The sequence below is a fragment of the Lepisma saccharinum genome, chromosome 2 (genome assembly GCF_977018435.1).
Source record: "Lepisma saccharinum chromosome 2, izLepSacc3.1, whole genome shotgun sequence".
NCBI lineage: Eukaryota > Metazoa > Arthropoda > Insecta > Zygentoma > Lepismatidae > Lepisma > Lepisma saccharinum.
This window is the reverse complement of record NC_139230.1, coordinates 5621945-5634936: the sequence shown is the minus strand read 5'-3', so window position 1 is coordinate 5634936 and position 12992 is coordinate 5621945. Positions and strand designations below refer to the sequence as shown.

General features: G+C 37.7%; 1 protein-coding gene and 1 non-coding gene across 3 annotated transcripts in view; both read left to right on the top strand.

The window, feature by feature from the left end:
* The window catches only part of LOC145983889 (ras-like GTP-binding protein Rho1), a 40697-nt gene that overhangs the window by 18453 nt on the left and 9252 nt on the right, over positions 1-12992 (top strand). For both annotated transcript variants that reach the window (XM_083116985.1, XM_083116986.1), the window contains exons 3-4: positions 6739-6939; positions 9605-9787. In XM_083116985.1, coding sequence (XP_082973111.1) covers positions 6739-6939; positions 9605-9787 — 384 coding nt within the window. The remainder of the gene's footprint in view (positions 1-6738; positions 6940-9604; positions 9788-12992) is intronic.
* LOC145984582 (small nucleolar RNA U54) lies at positions 6578-6644 on the top strand. Its single transcript, XR_014441369.1, has one exon. It is a non-coding gene; the product is annotated as a small nucleolar RNA U54 (small nucleolar RNA).

Below are 12992 nucleotides of genomic sequence, written 5' to 3'. Positions count from 1 at the left end.
TATGACTGAGATTGTCGTTGGAATCCACAAATGAACTATGTCATCGAATGTTAATTGAAAACATAGCTGCATTTACATCGTTTTTTACACCCGAGTGTTTGTCACTTACCGATTCGTCACACAAAGTACCATAACTTTCGCACAGCCTTTCAAATTAGGATCTGGAAGTACAGAGAAGAGATGATCGAGGTACAAGTGGGGTTGCAAGTAATTCCTGCTATGCTGTACACCCAATAAATCCAGATTTCGTCCTTAAGATGATTTGCTGTTCCAGCATGTCGAACCTTGATACTTCACGATGTGGATCAAGCATAATTGTCCTCTTCATCAGCTCGTGGCGAGTGATTGCAATAATAATATGATGGCAGTCGCTAGCGTACGCAGGATTCATTTGTGGGGGGGTGTTGGAATTGTAAAAGCTGGCACTACCTACTTCCTACTAGGGGGGATACACAATAAAATATTTCATATATTTGGAACTTTCACTCAAAATTGAAATCTAAGGATTAATTTAAGAGGGATTTGCGTTTAGCACATTAGTTTTCCCAAGTTCTTTGCTGTTTTCAATTAAAAATTTTGATTTTCCTCAAAATTTTGGGAGGGACTGTAACCCCATTCCCCGCACCAGTGTTTTCAGTGATGAAGACGATTAAGTAAACCTTGTCCATGCTTAGAAGTTGACTTTATAATCATGAGAACTTAAAAAATAATTTTATTTGAAGTAATTGTTATTTTCTCAATTTCTAACTTCTATAAATAACTTTTAATATCAACATTATACAAGAAATGGTATATTGTTGAAAGAAAGTTTTAGTTTAAATATTATTAAATGTAAATAAAGTCATTACCTCTTTCTAAAATGTGTAAATTACTTTATTTTTGCCTTTAGTAGAAAATAGCCAGTCCGCCATTTTGAAATCCGTTTTTGGTGGTTTTCACCTGGTCTGATTTTGGATATGTTATTCAGCAATGATTTCTGTGCTAGAAAATGTTAAAAAACCTTCGGAAGAAATTTTGCTCAGGTCAAAGTATAAATTGCCTGGACTAATCCGACTAATGTCGAATTGCAACAAAATGTTGCTCCACAACATCCGATGAAGAAACACATTGAGCAAACTGAGCCTTATGTATCCGATTTTCTGTTAGATGTTTTATTAAGTTTCGTCAGACAAACTATCAAGCTCTGTCTATGCATATAATTTTTGTCGGACATAGCAGTTCGACATTTGTCATTCTGCAACATCTGACAAAACTCGCACTCTTAGGAATTCAATGTTTGTTTTGTGTGCCAACATGACAATTTTTGTCATTTATGACATTTACATCTGACAAAGATCACACACATTAGGACAGTGGTTCCCAACCTTTTTGACTTGCAGAGCTCTTTTTAGAATCAATTTCTATGGCAGAGTCCCTTAGGCCTGCCGTACCCTATGTCTTACAAGTTAATGGTGTTTAGAAGTAATGTTACAGAGCAGAGGAGGAGAGGGTAGATAGTAAGGGAATGTAAAGAGATATCTAAACAATGTCCATGCAATGAAATTAATTTTAAAAACTTTGAAATTTACCATAATACTAAATTTATTCTCAACTACCACCAATACATTGTCAAAACGTGGCCATACATAAAAGTTCTTCCAAAGTTCAATAAATGAATCCATTTGCATTACAATAGATTTTACATTGTTGGTGAGAGCAACGATAAGATCCATAAAATAACGTATAAACATTTAATGAGACACTTGTGGTTGCATTTTTTTTTTTTTTTTTTTTTTTTTTTTTTTTTTTTTTTTCAGGTTTAATTGATGATAATTGCAGCCTAATATCTGGTTCTGCATTTAAGCGGCTTCTGTATGGGAGAATTCACACTGAAGAGACACGCAACATGCGACACACGACACAGGAGTTTCACACCAAAGTGACAAGATGCACGTGGCAAGCGACACTGGTTTCTTTGCTCAGTTTGCATGATTGTACCGATATAATTGCATTAATCAGTTTATTAGTCACCGGAGAAAAACGTAGCAAGTGACATTGTTACATGTAAATTGCGTTGTAAAATTTGTGCAAGTTATTGAAACTTGGGAGAGGCATGTTGTGAATGAGAAAACAGAAATAATATGCACTGACCTCAAACTGTATACACTAGACTTTCCAGCCTGAATAAAGCAAATACCTAAACACTAGATAAATGGTTGGTTCTCAACCTTCGTGAAACCATGTCACGGTATTTTTTTTAGCTGAAGAATTTTCCTCGTAAATCTTTACAGTATTTAAGATTGTATGCATGAATTAACATGTACCTATGAAATTAGATATTGATAAATAAATTCTAGCATAATCATAAAGAGAAATAATAGTTTGATTATGTGTAGGATTGTTGACAAATATAAAAATATGGAAGACAAAGTGGTAACGTCGTATCCTTGTAATTAAGTATCCCGTGTTCGATAACCGGTGGAGGCACCAAGCAGATCCTTTCTGATTAGTCTATTTGTGCATAAAATGGACTTAAAAATGAAAACTCACAACTCAAATATGATATTGGGATTATGGATGGTTGTCAACCACTTTCAGCAGAACCTTTCGCTGCTCAGTATAGTTGATACGAGGGCATGGTATTGGGTCATGGCCCGGCGGTTGAGAAATAATGGACTAGAGTACTTTACCATGTTGACTAATCTATTTTGGACTAAAGCACCTCCATATGCTGGCTTTTTCAAATAAAAGCAGTCAGGTAAATGACCAAAACACGGCCTCTTTACATGATGTTGAAGGCAAATTACAGCCGATAACTGCATCAAAAAACTTGATAAAGCAAAAAGAACATTGTGTTTAAATCTTAAAACATTGTTAAAGCATTGTGCATATCAATACTTTATTATATCATCAAATTAGAGGTTCAAATATGATCCCAGCTGGGCTATCTTCCAGAGTCTAAATATAGCTCATTGCAATGAGGCATTCGCTGCGCATACGCAAAAAACAAACTGAAGTGACATGCTGCACGGTATTGAGAAAACGGCACAATCAGAGAGAGACGTAAGCGACATACGACACGTGCATCTTGCTGTGTGTCTTCAGTTTGAAAGGTTGCATTGATTACTGAGTGTTGGCTTCCAAGTGACTCGTGTCTCGTGTTGCATGTCTCTTCGGTGTGAATTCTCCCTTTTTTGTTTTGGTAGCTGTATTAGCAGAGAATCCCACTTCATAGAGATATGTAGTTGAAAAAGGCAGCAATAGTAATTTTGCTTTCTCAGACAATATTTTGAATGCATCTTGTAAATGCAGCCAAAGCTCCGGTAGACTTTGGTTTTGAAACGCAATTTTTAGTTCGCTGTGAGATGTCAAATCTATGAGGACCTCTTATTCCATCGAATTTAAGCTGGGTGGTTTTTTGTTCATGCTGAACACATTCAGTACCCATTTAAAGTCATCAAGCACCCCTTGAGCTGTTGGAAAATAATGTTCAAACGAGTCTTTCACAGCTTCGAGATGCACCTTAATATTTTTCTGTATTTTTTAAATCTTGATGTTATTTTCATTCCAGAAGCTTTTTGAAAAAGGGGAAGTAATCAATATGTTCCTTTTCCACACACTCCAACCAATAAGTTTCCTCTTAAAAGAAGACACTGTGACGTTTCCATCCAAAACTGTGGCAATTTTTCCTTGCAATGATAGATTCATTATTTTTTATGGCATCATTCAACACTATCATAGCTCAGAAGACATTTTTCTCGATGCTAGCACTTGTTTATGAAGAATGCAATGGCTGCTGCTACAGTTCTTTGCCTTATCTTTAATTGTGGCAATGGCTTCAGCATTGTGACCCATCATTGCCTTTGCACCATTAGTGCATATATCTGCAGTTTTACCATGGTATTTCATTTGCTGAGAAGAATTCATCCAAATTATTAAATATTTCACCCCCTGATGTGTTGGTTGGTAGTGGTCTACAAAAGAAGGCCCTCCTGATAGCTTTGTAAGTACAGTCGCCGCAATGGAGATCTTTACATTTGAATGCAATTGAAACCTTTACATGGTTATCACGTGCGCCAACTGTGCCAGTGTTATACTCCGAAATAAACAAAGTGAGAGGGGTCTATAATCTCGTGATTGTTCAGTGAACAACAGCCGACAGTGTTGTGGTTATGCTTTGACTAACAGTCTTTACAAGGGAACCAGAGAAGTGTGCAGTTTCGTCATATCATTGTTTCTGCCCCAGAAGACAATGGGGGGGGGGGGGGGAAGAAGTTGACAATGGAAGAGAAGACTCGTGCCTTGACTTTGCTTCAACAAGGTATGTCTGTAATTCGTGTTGCAGCTGATTTGCAAGTTTCAAGACAGGCTATATATGGTAACACAGAGAAATTTTTTTGCACTAGATACCACTACCGAGACTCATTTTTCTCTGGTTCCCTTGTAAAAACTGTTAGCCAAAGCATAACCACAACACTGTCAGTTGTTGCTCACTGAACAATCAGAAGATTGTTTATTTCGGAGTATAACAATGGCACAGTTGGCTCGTGCGATAACCATGTAAAGATTTCAATAACATATTGTGGCTGGGTGCGTATTACTCACTATATAATATAAACAATACTAAAAATAGTATAAAATTAGTTTAAAAAACTACTTACGTAAGTGAGGTTTTTTTAAATTGAAATATGTCAAGAACATTTTTCAAGTTTTTTTTTATTCCAACCCCCTATCTAATCCTCGTATTACACTTTACAACGCAGCATTATGTTTTAGTGCTTAGAAAGAATTGTGAACCTGATGAAGGGGGCAGTTGTACCCTGAAACGTCGTTCTTTAACAATAGCTTACCTACTTACGTAAGTAGTTTTTTAAACTAATTTTATACTATTTTTAGTATTGTTTATTTTAAAGATCTCAACTGAGTTCAAATCTAGAGATTTCCATAGCGGCAACTGTAAACATAATGAACAGATACCATTAAAACCACCAACCCGGTGACATCAATAGTTTCATCCATTTGTAGTGCGAATTTGGTACACCTGATGTGACTGATAACTGTCTCTTTCATGTCACCAGCCATATCGCTGATTCATCTAACAATGGTGTTATTTGCCAAAGGAATGTTGGAGACTAACTTAAAAGCTTTTTCATCACGCAAACACTTGAAAATATCGATTGTACAAGGTTTAATAAAGAGTCTCTGCAATGGTATGAGCTTCACCAGCTCGAGCTACACTGTAACTCATTAGATAGGAAGCTTCTAGTACTTTTACATTATTTGTTTTAGCAAGTGTTGTCATAGTTTTCTGTGAAGCAAAAATTTCGTTGCACTTGCTCTTGAAAAAATCAGATTGTTTATCTTTCAACTCGGGATGGTTTCCCTCAAAATGACGCCGCAATTTAGCAGGAAACATGGAACTGTTGGTCAACACATTTCCGCAAATCACATGGAGAGGACAACCATCATTTGTGTCTGTGAATCCCATACTCAAGTAACTTTCTTCATATCTTCATTTTTAATGGGAGGTATTCCCCCCCCCCCCCCCCACTGTCCCACTTCTGTCATGTTTTGCAAATAATGATTGAGGTGGCGCCGCAGATTCAGAAATGGTTTCTTTAGCGGAAAGCTCTTCTGACAAACAAATGCTGGAGTGCATTGCTTGGTTATCATCTTGTTTTGTTGTTGGCTCATCTGGTGAAATAATTGTGTGAGCTGCTGGTTTGTCCTCCCTTTTTTTCTTCAAATTACATGTTTGAAGCATGCCTACATGCCTAAAAGAAAATCACACAGGAATATGATAAATTCAACTTGGCAAATTTTTGTTGAGAATGTAATTTCTAGTTTTCTTATTTTGATTCTACTTTTTGTTTCTTAATTAATTTCCTTCAATTTTTATTTTCCTGGAGTGGCTGCAGAGCCCCTGGGAAGTGCACGCAGAGCCATTAGGGCTCCGCAGAGCACAGGTTGGAAACTGCTGCTTAAAGGGGAAGAGTGTCAGTTTCACTCCAGTTGTGTATTTATTTCAATATCATTGGAATGGGCAATGCTACTAAAAACAAAAACAACAATTGGACAAGAGAGCATGAATCTCTCCATTTTATTATCACAGATTGCAATCATTCTGCCTTGAAAATAACACCCAAGTAGATGATCACCATTACAGTGAATGCATTGCTCCAAGTGCCAAATTAAAGCATACATCACACAAATTTGCATGTCCAAAGGGATTTCCTGAATGGCACACAAAGAATTGGGAGTGTTGAAATTTGGTGACTGTGCTGGCCATCTCTGGTGAAAAGCAGGCTGCAAGACAGCCATGTACTGGCATGCCTTATGAGTTATTGCACCATTGTGCTGGAACCATAACTGGTGTAGGTTGTGGTTGGACAGCTCTGGAAGGCTAAATACATTTATATTGTTCATGTAGCATCGCTATTCATTGTAAGGACCTATGATGTCAAATGAGGCAACTGTACCACACTGTCTCACGCCCACAAACCTATACATTTCAGAGTGCACCTAAAACAATTAATCACTCCTTACACGTTGAGACTGTTGAATTATCTTTTGAAGTAACATCCTTGCATGCACTAGAAAGCAATGATGATAAAACTGTCATGAAAGTATCGCATGTATGTATTATACGCTATTCTGAGCTTGACTAGTGTGCATAAAATTGTATGCAATACGTTATTCAGACTTTTTCTGTCACTAGCATGAAATTTAGCTGGTAGTAATGTGGATGCTGTTTTTCAGGTTGAATTGGCATTATGGGATACAGCAGGCCAGGAAGACTATGATAGGTTAAGACCCTTGTCGTATCCAGACACAGATGTTATACTAATGTGCTTTTCAATCGACTCGCCAGATTCATTAGAAAATATCCCTGAGAAATGGACACCTGAAGTAAAGCATTTTTGTCCAAATGTTCCTATTATCCTTGTAGGAAATAAGAAGGTAGGCACAAATTGATTTTTGATATATGAAATGTGTAACAAATAATCTCTAAATCTATTTGGACATGTGAAAATGCACTTGTATTGATTTGATATAATAAGATTGTATTTTTTTAAGATTTGTACTATTTGTCCATGGTGGCAAGGCAATTCATTTTTTTATTTACTTTTTACAAGGTACAAGAAATGTGCACATAACTGAAGTGCATGTTGCTAAAATTTTAAGTGTGAATATTTTTTTGTTTAAAAAATAATACTGATGATTTTTCAGAATGTATTTGAAATGTTTATGGGTGGGTTGGTATATATGTCTGTTTACAGCATATTTCCTAATAAACAAACAGCATTGCCCAACTTTCTATACATAATAGAGATTTGTGGATTTAGGTGTATTCGATCTGTAACTGTATGGAAATAATTTTGTTCAAGTAAACATTAAAAATGGCCATAACGTAACCACATTGTTGACAAACAAAGATAAGAATAAATCTCTGCACTGAACTGGAAGACTCAACTTATAATAATATCCTGTGGCACAACAGCCCATTAAGGGCCTGGGCCTACCTACCGACTGCCGGTCTCATTCCCACCTGATCCTACTCACTAACTCACCCGAGGTGGGAGATCATCTAACTAGTTACGGGGTGATGTGTGGTCAGCACAACTGGGTTACGCTACTCATTCGTAGCTGCCCAATTTTCTCACAATGGCATTGGTCTCATACGCAGGCTGAAATCTCAGCAGAAAAGTTGTTACGCTTCCCCTAGGAGACACGAATCTGCACGTGTCTAGCCGGAACCCAAAGCATAATGCCTTAGACTGCACAGCCACAGTGCGGGACAAGACTCAACTTGGTTAGTTAGGGCCTCCCCGATGGTGCAATGGTTGCGTTGTTGCCTTGTAATCAAGGGGTCCCAGGTTCGATACCCGGTGGAGGCACATCATGCACAGTGGTTCAGATCCCACTTTAAACTGTAGGTCCAGTCCTGATTTGCCTTACTGTGCATAAAGTGGACTTAAAACAACAATTCAATGAACTTGGTTAGATGAAATTAATTCCATCCAATTCAGTGACTGATTCCCCACTTTCCACACCCCTTCAGGGTGCCTTCAGCACAAAGGATTGCAACAATCCCTTGTTTTTCAAGAACAGTTCTATTATGCGTATTATCCTCCATTCAGCTGTGTTACTGTCATCTCGTAAAGTGTATGAAAACTCAAGTTTCAAGTATTTTTAATGGCCTTCTGCAACAGTGTTGGTGTAACTGTAACATTAACAGACTAGTGTATCAGCAAAATGGAGGTAGGTTTCCCACGTTCACGATCTCTGCCATCATTGAGGCAATGCACTGACTACCTTGATACCCTTCCTCCAGGATTGACCCCAGGTACCCATTTTATGAGAGGCTGGGCAAACTCCAGAGCCACCTTTTCTGGTCTGAAAAGTTTCCACTTGAGAATCACATGAGGCTCTCCCACATACAAGTCAGGTGCCCTACCTACTAAACCAGGGTGGTTCCATCTTATACATGTGCATGAATTGGATTTAATTACTGCATGTCATTGGGCTGGTGGACAGTGAGTTGTAATGTTATGATAATAATGAGAGTTACGCATTGTTCTTACCATTGATAATACTGTAGTGGTTCACTTAGTTATGTGTAATTAAAGGGTTAACTGGAAGAATGTAGTAACGTGAGTTATGCAATTTATCCAGGTGTGTGCGTACCAACTACCAAAATAATATGTTACTCGCAGCATGTGCGAGGAGAGAAGTATTCTTGTGTTGCATCAGTTTTCCATCTCAGTGTTGTCAATAACAGGATGGGTGTGATCAGTTACAAAGTGAGAGTGGGACAAATGTCACTGGTTTCAGCGCACTGTGTGGCAATGTCAACCAGACTGCATGTCCTAATTCGGATATCAGACCAACTTCTCTCTAGGGCACTTTTGTGTCATCCCTGACCTTTCAACCAAATGCTGTCAGTTTGTATCATATGAATTACAAGGACCAACTCTACAATGAGATCTTTCATTCTCTTAAACCTCCAAACACATGGGGTTGTGTTTCCAAGTGGCAACAGCGTGAACTACTGCCACCCACCTAATTTCATGACTGTGCATTTAGTTTCAATTTTGTAATAGCAATCTAGTAAAAATTCATATTTCTTGTAAAACATTGTAATAATTCTCATCATTGTAGAGTAAGTTTGTATCTAGCCTTCCCTATGGAATATATTATAAATATAGAAGTTTCACAGCATTATTGAAATAAATTTCTTTTTCGACCATATTCTGTGGAATAATGGCATACTTCAAAATTTTGAGATGCTCCATGTTCGATATTGGAACATTAACTATGAATCTCACCATAATCACAAGAGGTAGTGTTTCCTTTACGTGGTTATTGCCATATTGCAGCAAGAGATGAGGGTGCAGATAGTTTTTGTGATCATCTTCAACTGTGTTTTCCGAGTTATGCCCTACTTCCAGCTAACCCTTCAATTTTTACTTAACCAGGAAATGTAAGGTCATAATGAAATATAGTGCAAGAATTTACTAATCACTATGTACAATATGTGCTGTTCTGAGCCAAATTATGAAGAAACTTTTTCTTCACGTTCTGGAGGAGATGAAAGTTTCTAATTGCTGTGGTTTCTTTTCAGGATCTTAGAAATGATCCAAACACAATAAAGGAATTGGGGAAAATGAAACAAGAACCTGTCAAGCCAGAAGAAGGAAGAACAATGGCTGAGAAAATCAGTGCATTTGCTTATTTGGAGTGTTCTGCCAAGAGTAAAGAAGGAGTACGTGAAGTTTTTGAAACTGCGACTCGTGCTGCACTTCAGGTAATGCTTTCAGTTTATACAGTATTTCCCACGAAAACAAGCTCAACTGACAAATTGCGACCTCCATTGTGGAGTGGTTAGCACAGTGCACTACGATGCTAGAGGTCACGGGTTGAAATCCCGGTCAGGGCATAGGTGTTCTTTGAGAGTGTTCATTCATCGGGGCCATTGTATCATCAGTCAACCTCATCATTGCGAATAGCCAAAAGTGGCACAAAATTGACACTAAATAACAAAATTCAAGTAAATTGACAAATTCACATCAAATTTTGGTGGACTCTTGTTGGCTTATGGGAAGTAAACCTGAATAATTTACATTAACATTAATATTATCTGCTTACCATTGCCATATTTAAGGTACTCACATTTTCCGCGAAGATGTTTTACATTATTTTCTATTAATTTCGGTAGACACTGCCACCATCCTCGTTGGAATTCGTTGGGTTGTTGCTTGGCACATTTCTGTTGTTTTTTCCTAAATCGCTGCTAGGTTTGCTGCTGTCACCTGTATGTCTGCGTATATGTCGTCTGCTGTTCACCAGTGTTAATTGCTACAGTAATGGAAGCCAGGCGTGATGTGTCGGACCATGATCTATGTTCAGTTCATGGTTGTAGTGCATGATGGCGTGCATTTTTGATTTTTGTGTCTGCGAGAGTGTGTGCTTTGTATTTGACATGTACTTTCTCAATTTTATAGTTGTGGAATTTGATATGCTTGGCAAGTCTGGTGGTGGGTTGGGCAGTTTTTGCATTTGATAGGTGCTGCTGAATTCTCTCACTGATGGATCTGCCGATGTAATGAGCCTTGCACTCTCATTCAGCACCATAGATGCCTGGATTGTTGAGGGGGGAGAGGAAGTACAGTTTATGTTTGTTTTGTTGGTCAGCTATTTTGGAGGTTGGTTTGTGTGTGTGCTATATGGATGTTGTAGGGGCGGAGGGCTTTGGTAAGGCGGTTGGATGTGGTAGGATGGTAGGGAAAGGCAAACCACTTGGTTTTGCTATCGGGATCTGGTTGTGATGGTGGAGCAGGTTGTGTTGATGGTGCAGGTTGTCTGACTGGGATTTCAGCTTTGCTGCATCATGTGGAGAGTTGACATTCAGTATATCCATGTTTTAGTGCCAGTTCCGTCCGTGATGGTTGCTATCTCGTCCCTCAGGTCTGTTCTCTGGAACAGTAGAAGGCTCTTCGGAAGAAGTTTAGCCATATGTTGGCCATTTGCTTGGGTGGATGGTTGGATAGTGCATGAATATATTGGTTGCCTGCATCTGGTTTTCTGAAAACTGTGGTTGTGAATTTGTTTCCCCACGGCTGATGGTGAGGTCCAAGAAATTGATTTTGCCCTGCTTTTCATGTTGTATGGTGAATTTTAGTCTGGGGTGGATGCTATCTAGTTTTTCCAACAGATTGATCTCTTCTGGTTTTTTGTATATGACTATGGTGTCATCATCGTATCGTCCATATCTGATGAATTTGAGTTCCGGAGTTTGGAGTATGCTTTTTTCAGCCAAATGCATTACTATGTTTGCTATGGGAGCTGATAGTGGCCCCAAGTGTTTGATGTTAATAAAAATATAAAAATGCATTAGTCAGCAGCTTTCTTCTTGTTCTACAGCTTTAATTTATATCTCTAATGTAATAAGATCCTCAATTTTAAATTTAAAATAAGCTTTCAACATTGAGTTCATAGCTAGACATAAGCAGTAGTTGCAAAAGGCTGGTTTTTTTTGAATGGACATTTTTCAGTGTGTTCTCTTCATGTTTCAGTAGACTTATTAATATGTGTACATAGTATGTACACATTCACATAGCTACAACAGTTTTGTATATTTTTGTAAATATAATCTAATAGCATAATATAATTTTCAGCATTTGAATTTGACATATGAACATGCAGATAAAGCAAATAAGAAGAAAGAAAATATTACACATCATTTAACACACTTATGAAATGTACTTTCAATTATGATATTCTTTCTTGAACTGCACTATGTAGCCAAAAGTTGCTGGAGATCCATGGCAGAATTTGTTTCCTCTCTCCCTATTCACATAGTTGCAATGGTCAGAAGTAGCACACTACTTGTAGCATCTCTACTGTAGCAAGCTTCAAATTTTGTAGCTGTAGCTATGCTACATTTTGGAAATTGTAGTTGTAGCGGTAGCAAAGCTACAAAATTCCTGTAGTTGTAGCGAAATTTTCGCTACAGCTACATTTTTTCTCAGCATTTTGAGGTGAATTTTGAATGTGGCAACAGCGTAAAAAAAAATCAACATTAAGCTTTAATTTTGCAGGAGGTCCATAAAGACAGTCTATTTCATGGAGATACAGATTATCTAGATTGTAGATTATAGATATCTGCGTAATTTATTTAATTAGTATCTGAATAATTCAGATATCCAGATAACTAACTGACATATATGAATGTATTCCAGCTAACAGCTACGTTTTATTGAGCTGCATCGCTATTTTGGGGAGAAACATGCCTCGTTTGCTGCACTGCTGGAAAAAAGTGCTTCGTTTGCGTCACCCCCAGAACAAATCCTGTGGATATCCATGGTGTAAGACACACCAAAATGTCATTAATTGCTCTGTAAAACACAACGTGCAGTGCAAAAACAAGGGATGGATTTTCCACTGCACTGAGAAGTGAATAGTGCCAGCAATAAATGGATCAGTACGTTAACAGCATTGATCATTGTCAGTATATAGGATCTCACCAACAAGAAATTATTATTATTATTATTATTATTATGATAAGAGTGTCTGGAATTACAATTATTTTTGCGATAATATTTGCTCACAAATTTTAAAATTACAATACCTTTAGAACACTCAGGTTTACACCATAGTTCCCTCAATATATTTTATCATATTGTAAAAAGTACGTACAAGTTATTGACTTTCCTGCAGAAATGACAATTTTCTTTAGTTAATATATATAGTTTTCAAATTTATGTATTTTTCCTACTTTTGCGTCTCTTTTCTGTAACTTTTGCTAATCATGACATCATCATCATCATCCTTCGCAGTTTCCTGCCTCTGGCTGGATCATCATAGAAGTCAGGCTTCTCCATTTTTTTCTGGTCTTCCACCACTCCTCTCCTTCCACCGTGTTCCAATCTTGTCCTCTTCTCCTAACACTCTCCACTATCTGCTCTTTCCACCGACATCTTGGTCTCCCCCTTGGTCTTATTCCCACTCCT